Source organism: Schistocerca nitens, chromosome 2 (genome assembly GCF_023898315.1).
Source record: "Schistocerca nitens isolate TAMUIC-IGC-003100 chromosome 2, iqSchNite1.1, whole genome shotgun sequence".
Lineage (NCBI taxonomy): Eukaryota > Metazoa > Arthropoda > Insecta > Orthoptera > Acrididae > Schistocerca > Schistocerca nitens.
Window position 1 is genome coordinate 321,969,229 of NC_064615.1, and position 13,555 is coordinate 321,982,783.

General features: G+C 36.8%; 1 protein-coding gene across 1 annotated transcript in view; it reads right to left on the reverse strand.

Moving 5' to 3' along the window:
* Window positions 1-9,583: 9,583 nt before the first annotated feature.
* LOC126235005 (beta-1,4-N-acetylgalactosaminyltransferase bre-4-like) overlaps window positions 9,584-13,555 on the reverse strand; it is a gene marked incomplete at its 5' end in the record, with an annotated part of 115,373 nt that continues 111,401 nt past the window's right edge. The window contains one exon of the mRNA XM_049943742.1: window positions 9,584-10,914. Within this exon, the coding sequence (XP_049799699.1) occupies window positions 10,554-10,914 (361 nt within the window). The remainder of the gene's footprint in view (window positions 10,915-13,555) is intronic.

A 13,555-nucleotide genomic window follows, 5' to 3' on the forward strand; every position in this document is an offset into this window, starting at 1 on the left:
CCTCTTCTCCACCACCAGCTTTTCCAAACTGAGCAGATGGGAGTTATCCTTACAACAAATTCTCCAGTCCCCCCAAAATTATTCCAGCCATAACCTACAGTAACCTACTATCCCCATACCCTCCATCCAACGGTTTCCACATCCTCTGACCTTTCACCTCTTCCCTATTTCATCCCCTCACCCTCTCTGTGTGCCACACACTGCCAACACACCTGCCCATCTTTTCGCTTCCCCACTCTTCTCTGTTTTTGCTCCTCATTCCACCTCCCCCCTCCTTGCCCCACAGCCTCCCAACACTGCACCTGTAGACAGTCTATGCCCTGCATGTTCACAGACAATGCTCTTTTCTTCCTCCACCTGCACCCTGCTATCCATTCCCTTCCCTGCCGCCTCCAGATCACTGTTCTGTTCCACTTGCAGTTGCATTCCAGCCCATACTGCTTGAGATGGTGGTCATGTGTTCACTAGGTGTGCTTGCTTGTGTGTATGCAACTCAATGTGTCATCTTTGTGCTGATCAGCAACCTGTCTTTTCCTCATATTGTCAAAGCAACCTCTATCCGATGAAATGCCATATACTAACTATTCAGTATGCCTTGTGTGTAGTACTTGCTAGGCGCTTTGAATTTCTTTAATTTCTTCTGCCACTATAAAATGTGGAATTTTAATCTTCACCTTTAAGAATAAGAAAAGGGGGGAATTTTCATGTAAAAATTTCCATCAATAGTGGAGTCTTGACAGATACATAGACAACACAAATATTTCTTTTCAAACGCTTACAACAATATTTGTCCCATACAGGTATTTTCAACAAAATAAAATTTGCAGTGTAATATTGTTTATTGACAGAATGGTACATCAGTACGAATTTCAATTCGTAGCAAGATTATCAAGATGGAATACTACATTTCCTCCAAAAAATTCTGCAGCGAGACAGGGACTATAATTTGAATGTCTTACAATATCTACAACTGTAATGACAGTTTATTAATACCATTCTGTGAAAAGTAATGTTTTTTATTGTTGGATACTTACCAAATTTTTTAAAAAATTGTGCTTCTGCTCAGTTCATGTCCATATGTACATTAAATTAACTTTTTTGCGAGATTTGAGCTCTGTAATACATACAAGGTGTGATCAAAAAGTAACAAATTTTTGTTTTCATTAAATAATCTCTATCTTGTCCCTTTAAAAGTAATCACTCCTCAGATATACTACACTTATAAAGTGCTTCTTCCAATCTTGGAAGCAGTTCTTGAACTCACTTTACATATTGGTGTTTGGGTCCTCCAACAATTCTGTATTTACATCATCGATGGAGGTAAAATGACATTCATAGTTCTCTTCAGCTTTTAGAATAGAAAGAATTTGCATGGGGCTGCATCCAGCAAATACAGCAGCTGAGGCAATAACACAGTCGTGCTTTTGCGAAAAAATCACAAACAAGCATTGAGGTGCAAGTGGAAACGTCATGATCCAGTTTCTATGAGTGGTTGTGCCAGGATTTTTGTTGTTTTCTTTGGACTGCTTCACACAAACAGCATATAACTTCCAGGTAGTATTCCTCATTGACTGTATGACCATAATACAGGAACTCATCATGCACTATAATTGGAGAAAACACTGAGAAGAACCTCTACTTGTGACTGAATTTCTCAATTTTTTTCTCATCTCTTCAGGCATTTCTACTGGGCAACTAGGCCTTGGTTTCAATGTCATACCCATATTCCCACATTTCATCACTTGTTACAACCTTCTTTGGATCATTGTCAGCTTCATTCAGCTATACCTGAGCGATGGCTACACATCATCATCTTTGGTCAAAATTCAGCAATTTCAGAACAAATTTTGCTGCTACACACTTCAAATGTGGTGCTACATTTAATTCCACCTTTCAAGCAAAATTTAATGCAAATTCTTTGATACACCTGTTTTGAAAGTAAAAATTCACTGAGCACTTGAAAACACACAACCTTTTTGACTGTCAACAATAAACTAAATATTCAAAATAGCCAAAAATGCAAACACACGTTAGGAATGTGTGTGTCAACAAGATAAAGAACAAATTTGAAAATCAGACACATAAAGCCTGCAAAATTAAAAAAAAGTCGTGTCACTTTTTTTATCACACTTTTACACTAATAGAAGCATAATTAACTGTCTGCAAATCATCAATGACTGTAGGTTATTGCAGGTATTCTGTCTTAACCACTTCACGGTCCAATTATCTTCTTGATACCACTCAATGTTGTAACACTACATCCTCATAAATAACCATTCCCCATGTTTTCAGGCTTCACTTGCGATGGTTATGTCCTGTAGTTGTGCCTTGTGGTCACATGGGAGCTGCCCGAAGTGGCACCACATTTGAGCTGCGAGGAACCTCGGCCAGAAATGCGAATTAGTCTGTGGAAAGCTATTGGGGAAGGACAATGTGGGAAGATCAGGGATGGGTGTGAGCAGTACGTGCAGAGATACAAATTCAAGTGGCCAGCTATGGGTCAGCCTGGTGCACCTCATGGAAATTTTATCAAAGTATGGATATCAGTTCCAATTCACGATGGGCGGGTGGTGATTACCATCTTGGCTCTAGGGGAGGCCGTGCTGACAATACCCAAGCTGCTAATGACCAGTGCGGCTCAAGAAGGGTGTTGTGCCAGTGGTAGTTTATGAAAACATCAGTTGTGCGGTTTCTTGCATTCTGATTGTGACTCACTTTCAAGCTGTGCTAGCAGTTTTGAGGATTCAGAATTCTCCAATTTTTTGGAAGGCCTAAGTGTGTGTGGTTGTAATACATTCAGCTGTCAAAGATTTGTGTGTTTGGAAGGTTATATTATTGTTAAGCTGTGTTTTAATGGGTGATCATTTTTTATCTGGTTGCACTAGCGTTTAATTTTGTTGGACATCTGTATCTCATCATATTCCGTAATTGTTTAGACCTGTTTGTGTGTTTTTTAAATTGTCTGTTTTGTATTGCCTTTAGTCAATTGGCACGATTAATATTAGCTTCAGGCGTTTTTTTTGTGTCTGTCCTTATCATATTTCACTTATGAATATTATCCTGAACTTGTGCCCAGCTACCCTATTCCATTATTGTCCCTTCTAGCTTATTTAGTTAATTAGACATAGCCCTGCTGTTATACCTTGTGCTCCTGTGTCCCCATCACATTACGTTTATTTTGAGGACCAGGGATTTTCTGTAAGAGATTAACCCTGCAGTGTGTAATGTCCACCACAGTGGACAGCTGTTAATGGTCACTTCTTTGGCATTTTTAATAAGTCCCAAGCCTGTAAATGCACGCAAGGCACAGCACTAGTAGGGAATGCACACTGCAGTGGACTGCATGCATTTGTTGGATTCTAGCACAAATAATACTTCCTTCTTTTTTATTATGCTTATGCTCTACAGTTTGCAGGATTCCATTAATAATAACTGTTTTTAACTTGGTAAATATTTACGCCACTACAACACCCAGCTATTTGTCATTCCCAGTGTTTCCTGGGCCACAAACACTATTTGATTTTCAGCAAGAAACTAAATTCACACCGAAATAAATGGCTCCAATGCCGTCATAAGACACTTTAACAAGTACCTTTTATTACTGGCTGGTGACTAGTTTTGGACTTAGTGTCTGTTCTCAAACCATCCAGCTTCGTAAGTAATTGAAATACAGACCAGTAAGAATATTTGGAACAGCCACTGCAGACAATCTGCTGTGACAGACACTGTAACTTGCCTCCTGTAAAACTATTTGTGTTGCCATTTGGTTTGTCTGCTGTGACTATTCCAAATATGCATACTTGACTTTACTTCAATTTCTTACAAAGACAGATGGTTTGAGAATGGACATGACATCAAACGAGTCACCACCAGTAAATGAAGGACACTTCTCAATGCAACTTATGATGGAATCCCAACCATTTTTATCAATAAATAAAAAGTTGTGGTCCTATTTCAGCTTCAGCACGTTGGAGGTCCATAAATATAAATCTACGTTCTTTGTAAATTCGAAGCTACAAATCAATGAGTTTACTGGACAATGGAACAGTGTATTACATAACAACATTGGATATACGGTGTGGCTGTAAACTGGTAGTGATATTAGGTCACAGGTTCACAGGAGAACATAAGCTCTCAATGCAGTTAAAATGTCTTACCATTTATTTTAATTAGGTGTCATAACTGGAAAACAAAGCTTTGAAGAAGCCATTTGATGTAAATATGAAACAGCAGTACCATGCAAGTTAAGGTAGACAAAAAGATATGTCCTAAAAGTGCGATTAATGAGAAAAAGGTATTGTAACTGATACTTAAAAAAGACAAAGTTAGCAAGAAACCACATATTAGTAGAGATCAATCAAAGATGATAAAAATAAATCTCAAATTTTAGGAAAGCATAAATTATTCATGGAACCCCACCACACATGCAATACACAGGGAATAGATGGGAAAAGCCTGAATCAATAAGAAATATAAAGAGAAAACTTTTAAAAGGAATGCAGAACATAGAATTTCAGAGGTTTTAGTAGACCCCCATGAAAAGTGGTGATATTTTATACTAGTTATTTGAAGGGAACTTTCACTGTATAGCAAAGGTTTCGAAAAAGCTATAACAAAACTAGGCCATTTTTACACCAAATACACGAAATGCATTCACAGTTGTGAATATTGACAACCATCAGCTGTACAACGTAACAACAACAATGAAAATTTGTGCCAGACCGGGACTCAAACTTTAATTTCCCTCTATTGTAACGAGCAGTCCCCTTACCATTTGGCTATCTGAGCACAACTCGCAGCCACACCCAAACTTCCAAATATCATCAACTATGTTTCTATGATCTGTACTATTAACCCATTATGTATAGTCCTGTACAGGGAGAAATTTTACTTGAAAGTTGCTCACCCAGTGTTGGCGGGTATCAGTCGACGCCAGGCGAGCAGTAAGGTGTGCAGGAGAGCTTATTTGGAGTTTTGAAGATAAGCAGAGAAGCACAGGCAGAATGAGGCTACAAGTTCGGACACACAAGACTTGCAGCAAGGGGTGGGGGGGATGCCACAGGAGAGAACAGTGTTGCAACAGGAAGGGCATCCAGTCACCTCTTAAAACCGTGCCAACCCCTTCTATCTATGGGATGACAGCACAAGAAAGAGGAGAAGCAAAAAAAGGAGAAAAAGAAGAAGCAAAAAAAGGAGAAAAAGAAGAAGCAAAAAAAGGAGAAAAAGAAGAAGCAAAAAAAGGAGAAAAAGAAGAAGCAAAAAAAGGAGAAAAAGAAGAAGCAAAAAAAGGAGAAAAAGAAGAAGCAAAAAAGGAGAAAAAGAAGAAGAAGAAGCAAAAAAAAGGGAGGAGGAGGAGGAGGAGGAGGAGGAGAAGAAGAGGGAGCAGAAGCAAAAAAGAAGAAGAGGGAGCAGAAGTAAATGTAGAAGAAGAGGGAGCAGAAGTAAATGTAGAAGAAGAGGGAGCAGAAGTAAATGTAGAAGAAGAGGGAGCAGAAGTAAATGTAGAAGAAGAAGTAAATGAAGAAGAAGTAAATGTAGGAGAAGTAAATGTAGAAGAAGAAGTAGAAGTAGAAGAAGAAGTAGAAGTAGAAGAAGGTGTTTCCTTTTCTATTACACTGACCTCTCATGCCATTTGCTTTTAGCAAGGAACAAACAAGTAAGACAAAATGATAAACTGATGCCATACTGGTAAGAAACTAACGATTCAGCTGATTAGATTGAAAATCCACTCGAGGTTTGAATGTTTTACCTTTCATTGCACAACTAGTTTCGGAGTCCTGAAGCTCCATTCCTAGTAGCCACACAATGGTTTGTGTCACTGACAGGTAAATATCAGAAGCAGTTTTAATCTCAAAAATTATGTATGGCATTTGAGAAGTGATAATATAGTAAATAACATTAACAAAAATTGCTTACATTCAAACAAAGACGATACAAAGTACAAGGTTTGATATAGTTTTTGAATGAGTCATATGCCAAATGACACACAATGGCCCCACAAAATAACTAATATTAGAGACTTGTATAAAGTCTGTATTTTTGTCTTATTTGATGAAGCAATAAAAAAAGGGACACTTTTCAAATCTAAAACTTTCACTAACAGAATGTGACAGTAGCAACATCTGCAAAAGAAACAGTTAGTTGAAAAGATAACCAGATGCAAAAGAGAATGCATCAAATACTCTAATTTCTTGTTTTACTTATTACTCTCCAACATCTTGTCTCTCTATGAATCACAGTATTTCTAATCTACTTTTCCTTTCTAACATACGGCCTGCTTTTGTAGATTTAAAAGTTCGATTTCAATGGCTGTTTTGTTCCATTAAATTAATATATAGACATGAAAGTAACAAATATTCTGTCTCCTAACACTAACAAAGACTGTTATACATAATAACACAATGTTTTTAAAAAGAAGTCTTCAGAAGTAAGTGAAAGGGAAAAGGAAACACTTGAAATGCTGGAGAGTAGTCCCTCCTCATATATATTTCTAAGCCATACATTTTACAGAAAACAGTTTGTTCATATAATTAGAATGATATGCAATTAAACAGCTATCTGACAGCATTCCAGCTCGTTTATTTACAAAGTTTGAGTTGCAATGGTGCTACATATGCTCCCAGCTTCATTTTGTATTTATAATAATTTACATTTTGAATATATATAGAAGTAATTTCATTCACTGACCTGGAACTTTTTTCTGACTTATGAAGCAGCCTTATAATAATTAAAAAAAATGTTTTGTTAATGCCTGAAATTGCACATGGACTAACTTCCAGGTAATTACAATGTTAATGAAATGATATTTTACTTAGCAGTATGCTACAGCAGAGTGAATATGATGCAGGTATGTAAAATTTTATTATAGTAAACCAACAACCATAACTGAATTTTTAACTGGTTTTAAGATTTTAAAAAATCTGATTAGAAACTGGTAGCTAGAATCTGTGTGACAGTAACTTATTATCATGAACATAACTGACAATTTAATTTATATTAAGAACTGATACTGCATCATAAATTAGTTTGATAAATTAAGTGTGTCAAAGGAATGAAGTGTGTTACTCCTTCAAAATTCAAAATCCACAGAAATTTGCTATGTCTGGCCATCTGTCTTTCTTTTTTTCAGAGAAGTGGCCAGATGTGGGAGGAGGGGGGAGGGAAGTGGGGGGGGGGGGGAGCATTGAGAGAAATACATTTGCATCATTTCTGTCGTCCATCTCTTTTGCATTTTAGTATGATGCAGTGATACGACAATACACTTTCACTTTTTTTCAATACCTAGAAACTTTTTTTGTATTCAGATTTCTGTTTGGAAGAAAATGTTAAATTCATTCAGATAAAGCAAGACAACATGGGCAATTCCTGAAAATATACTGTTCCAGTTGCACTAAAAGGGAATAAAATTAATATTAAAATATAGCCTATAAAACAGCTCTTGTAAAAATGTATTGTATCCCTGCACTTATCCAGAAGACAATGTCCTATAATACATTAAGCATCTCCTTTTAAATTTATGAAGTGTAAATTTCAGCAGGAAACCTAGCTAAATCAAATATATTGAAATGAATGTTCACAACAACCAGTAATGCGAATTATGATTATAATATGTGACAGTTTATATCATGCTTCTCATTGGAATCTAATGAGAAAGTATGGTCATAAAACAGACTATTTAATTCAAAACAAAAATTATTACTGCATACCACCTGTTAATTTTTAAGGGATCTGTCATACCCGTTCACTCTGTTTAAAACTGGAAGACTGCTTTGATTTCACTGTGATGTTACACTTTGTTAAGAATTTCCACTGGGAATGTTCAAAGTTTTCCCCCCCCCCCCCCTCTACTGCTGTCTGCTGCAATTTCTCTATTTACTAAAAAAGGGAGCCTAGTAAGTGGTATGTATATCCTGTGTAAACATTAACTGAATAATGCACAACTGGGAGAAAAGCAATTTCACGTTTATAGCAGTTGCTTCCTTTTATTAATTCATTGACTGTTGACCTGTTTCAAATCATTCACCATTCATGTGATCCCTGCAGAGAGAGAGAGAGAGAGAGAGAGAGAGAGAGAGAGAGAGAGAGAGAGAGAGAGAGAGAGCGCTGGAATATACAATAGCATAGGGTCATGTTAACAATTTTACTTTTAAGGCTCATAAATATGAATTTATTTCAATGACATGAGTGAAGAATTGTTTTTCTTACATAATATTGTAGTATGTTTCTATTTTATTTCCTCTAAGAAATAATTTGCCACAAATCAGAAGACCAATTTACAAATATTTTTGGGCCGATAATTGTGTGTTTACTTTTCTGCTCTGATTACAAGGGAAGTTCAGCACATCATCCTGTGTACCGAATGAGTAGTGAGGAAAGTTACATGAGACAATGTTTAGCTTTCTACAACTCATTCACACAGAAGCTGGATTTCTCACTCTTCCAGCCTCCTGCACTTAATCTCTTGACGAATTCTCAGACATGTCATACAACTTCAGTATCAACTTTTTACAGATGTCAATTGCCTACTATCAACACCTTTAAAAAAATAGTTCTGATATTATTCCAATTAAAATTAAAATTTATTGACAAAATATCCCTGTTACTTATGAAACAATTATTTTATCTGGAACACGTGTAAATATGTAAGCTCCTCACTTTCAGAAGAAAATCTTTCCTGTTTCTTAATTGTTTATTGTAAGTAAACTTTATAATTTTGATACCACACGCTATTTGTCTGACTAACAATAGAGTTTCACACATAAAATTCTTAGAAAAAATTTCTAACTGTTCTATCTCCCTAACCACTATTAATCACAGATATTTACCATCACATAAAAATAAAATATCACAAAAATCACAAGAATATGCAGGCCTCTAATTTTTTTATAATTATTAGATGACAAATTTTGTAACATTTTAACAACAAAAACAATTAACTGGTCCCAATGGGATACTCAATTGAATAGGAATATAGATGGACAACACACACAAGAAAGAAAATTTGTAGAACAAGCAACAGAAATGATATGTACCATTCAATCACTCCGACTAGTTTTTGAAATTCAACTACATACATTCTACCACAAATATTTGCACATGCTTTGTTACATAATGCCTGCATTTCAATTACATCAACATTACCTAACAATTTTATTCTCAGCAGTTTCACAGACCAATCTTCTTTAGGTTATGGAGGGTAGCAATTATGCTCTAACAAGAAAATCATATTAATATCAATAGTTTTTCATATTTTGTGCAGAACTGATTTGGAATGTGTAAACTGCCAGAATCAACATACAATCGTAAGGCACATATATTCACACTGACAATAAACAGTTGCAGATTAAACAGCACTTCCACAGTACACTAACTGAAAATATTAGCAAAGCCTTTATATTACACAATCACTCTCTTAAGCTGACACAAGATTCTCATCTCAGTTCCTGAACAGTTCTCAAGAACTTTGACTAAACTCTAATGTCTTCAAACTTGCTCTTACAGGCCAGCTGCAAAAGAGCAATCCTTCATGTAGGAGTTACATACACAAAAGCAGTAACATTACTTCCTGTTTCTGTATCTGTGCTACTAACTGGTAGATGCTAATATTACTACACATAATCAATTGAAAAACTATAACAGTTTTTTTTGGTACACAGAAAATTTGGCGACAAATTCAGCACCACTATGCGACACATTATAACTGACCACAACCTGTCTCAACAACACCAGTCCAGAGGTTTATCACTGACGAGACTATAGCACCATGCAGTATAAATGTGGCAGTTAATAATTAACGTTTTACTAATAACTGCGAGGTATGGCAGTCTCATGAATTCAATAGCTTATCCATTACATGTTCATCTGACAGAATACGAAGCACTATTTTTTGTGGTGAACATCCTCGGCACACAATTGCACTCCAATAGACACAAAGTAGAAAGCTATAGAGTTATTTCATTTAAACTCAAAATCTGCACAACCCAATAGCTTAAGAGATTCTATTATTGTAACATAAATAACCTGATTTCTTCTTAGTTTGATTTAAAAAGCTGGATATTTTAGATCCACCGTAAAAGTCAAATTTGGGGCAATATTGTTCGTTAATTACATTCCCCATAGACTGTATGAAATTTCAGAATGTTGTACAAGCTTACACATTCAATCAAACATGAACAAGACATGAAGGGATAAAGATTGTGATTACACATAGTAGCATTATATTTTTCAAAAGTTTCAGCCGAGTACATGAACTAACTTTATAGATGGAAATTATTCAAGGAGAAGGGGACAAATTTTTCCTTCCCATAAAACCAGTAGTTTTCCATCATATCCACTCAATGAAAGAAGCACCCATTAGATTCAGTGATACACATGTTGACTGTACCATTAAATATTATGTGATGTGTTATAATGTGATGAGGTTACACAAGAATACTTCCAGTCGGTTGTGCAGGTTATCAGAAAAGTGCTGACTCATTCACGTGATGACTGATGGGCATACAGCCAAGTATCCAGTTTCAGCCATGCCAAAGCCCCACAAAGTTGGCGGCCCATCAGCTGGGTGCAGTAGGCGATGGCAGGCGGACAAGCAGCTGTGTGTGTGAGCGATACAAGAGAGTCCGCTCACATTCATAGTGCAGGCTGTTGAGCCCATCAGTGCGAAAACGACGGCGACCCGTGTTGAGGAACTCGTAGCGCTTAGGATTAGCACGCTGTTTTCGATGTGTGAGCATCTTGTAGCGTGCTATGTTGGCTGGGTACCGTGAGATGTGGTACCCATGGAAACGAATGCGATTTGACATGTCGTCATCTTCACCACCCCAGCCCCAGAACATGTTGCTGAAGCCATTCACTTTCTGGAACTGCTCCCGTGTCATGGCACTTACTCCTCCAAAAATGTCGGCATATGGTAGTCTGCAAAATAGTAACTGTCTCAAGATCACAGTCTCATTAGCATATAAACTGTAGCAAAGTATAAAGGAAAAACGAGCCCCTGAGAATGGCTCTGAAGGTCAAAATGAAGCTAAGCGCTATTGGTGTGCAGTTTTCACAGAACGAATTCGCGGTCAGGGGCTTGTATTGTTAGCCAGTCAACAGACTGCATAAAAAAATACATTTTCTAAGTATTTTTACGAACATACACGTTTTTAATGGAATAATGATTATCAACATTAATACACTAAAAGTAGGGATAAATCAGAATGTCAGTGGCATTTGTTGCAGGATTCCAGCGAGAGTCATTTATGAGATATCATATTTCGAAAAATTCCCACACTAACACTTGTACAATACCTGTGGTAGCACACACTTAAAAACAACACAAGAGCATACACTAGCTATGTGGCTTCTGACCAGTAATGAGACAATCGACTATCACTGATTCTGTTCAAAATGACCTCCGGCAGCAGCAGTAGTACAGTCTGGTACGGAATGACTGCTGCACGCATACTAGCATTTCAGTGGAGATGTCCGAGCAGGCTGCAGTAATTAGTTACAATGCTTATCATTGGATGTAGTTGGTATGTATTTGTAAACTAAGTCTTTCAGCTTTCCCCACAGAAAAAATGTCTACAGGCATCGAATCTGAAGAAAGGGCCAGCCAGTCTGAAGAGGAACCTCTTCTAGCATCCATAGAAGATGATCTGTTAGGAGACAGTGATACTTGGGCATATTCAGTGTTCCACATATGAAAAACAGCCCATGAGTTGATGGTTCACTAACACACACACCATACCTTTATACTCCATGTACACTGACATTCCACTTGACGGTGCCAAGTGGGGTTGTACATAGTCGATGTTTTGGAGGTTTACTTGGCCATGATTGATAAATGCAGCTTCATCACTTAACAAGATACATGACACACCTGGAGTATCCTATGTTAATGTCCATGTACAGAACTTAATATGATTCTCATAATTGTTTCCATGCAGCTCTTGATGGAGAGAGATGTGATAAGGATGGAACCTACGTCACTGGAGAATGTGTAGACTATTTGCCTGACTACTGCCACTTTGTTGTGTGACTCTACGGGATCTAACATGTGAATCAACTGCAACAGCAGCAAGAACATTAATTTGCCCCTCTTCAGTCATCATTAGTTTCTTCTATTGTGTTGTCTGTGTGTTCCACTATAACTTTCACATAACTGGTTAAAAAGATTGAGAAATAATTGACGAGACTGTTAATGTTTATTGGGATTTCTTGCAACATGCACTGTACAAGAATGAACAGCATACATGGGCAAGGAAAAAAAAACTGCCATATTTTTCCCCAGATTTCCCAGTTAAAAATACACTTTTTTCTGTGTTAAGTGACAGTATACTTTTCCTCAACATTGTAAAACTTATCAATCCTTTGAATGGTTATGGTTTTATACACCAGTGTAAAATTTCCCAGCATTTTAGAACATGAAACACAGGGGAAAAAGACCACATTTTGGAAAGATCTTTGAAATGCAGCAACACATACACTGCATATTTTCGCATTACGAAGGTATAAATTCGAATTCCACCAAACACCGCATGTTACTTTCTGAAGCATTGAAATCAAGATTGCGATGCACTTTTGTAAGCCAGTCACAGCTCATGTCATGTGATCTCGCCAGCCAATGAAAGCATGGACACATGAGGTAGTTAGCCAATAGCAAGATCACTGTTAAGGGGCACGAACACACAAATAAATGTTAATGATTTAAATTTACATACATAGTGTTGATACAAGAAAAGCAAAGCTTTCACATAAAATATTGTGTCTCTAAGATTAAAAATCTGCAAGAGGAGCTAAGCTTCCACATATGATATTGATTTTTTTTTTGCGCGTGTTACGCTTTAAGATACATCACACAAATGTGCCCAAAAAATTTTTAATAATGACAAATATCTGATGATCTGGGTTCAAAATTGTTCTAAATGGTCGTCCTCAAAGAGTTTATTTTTAAATGAGAGTTAAATGCTCTGCGATTTAAGAAATTCATCATACATACTTGCACATGATTCATCTCGAGTACAAGGACATTTACTTTGAAAGTAATGCTTTTCAAACCACCATTCGCAATATTTTTCCACAACCTGTTAGAAATAGGTTTGTTTCAGCAGTCGCCAGAGAGCACCAGATAACGCGTCACTGCGCTTGCGCAGCTACAATGACGCAGGAAGACCAGATGCTCGTACATGTGAAACATTAAAAGCTCTTACATTATGTCATAAAAGGAAACAAGCCTTCAAAAGCATTGCGATTTCATGAACCATACTAAAATGCATAATTCGGCTTAAAGTGCATAACCATATGTCCAGATTCAGATGTAAATTTTCTTGGAGAACCAATACTGTATTCTCTCATGTTTGGTTTTTTATTATGGCATAATGCCAAACGTGCTAGAAGATGGAAAATGTGCACCTGAAATGCAGCAACAGTTGAAACTAGCCAATAGTGTGAAATTGAACACTTCGTTTCAAATAAATTGACTGCCTTGGTGGGAAAGATTAATAAGAGTCAAATCTATTTAGCAAAATGACAAAAATAACTTCTTAGTACTGTAAGGCGATTAATGCTT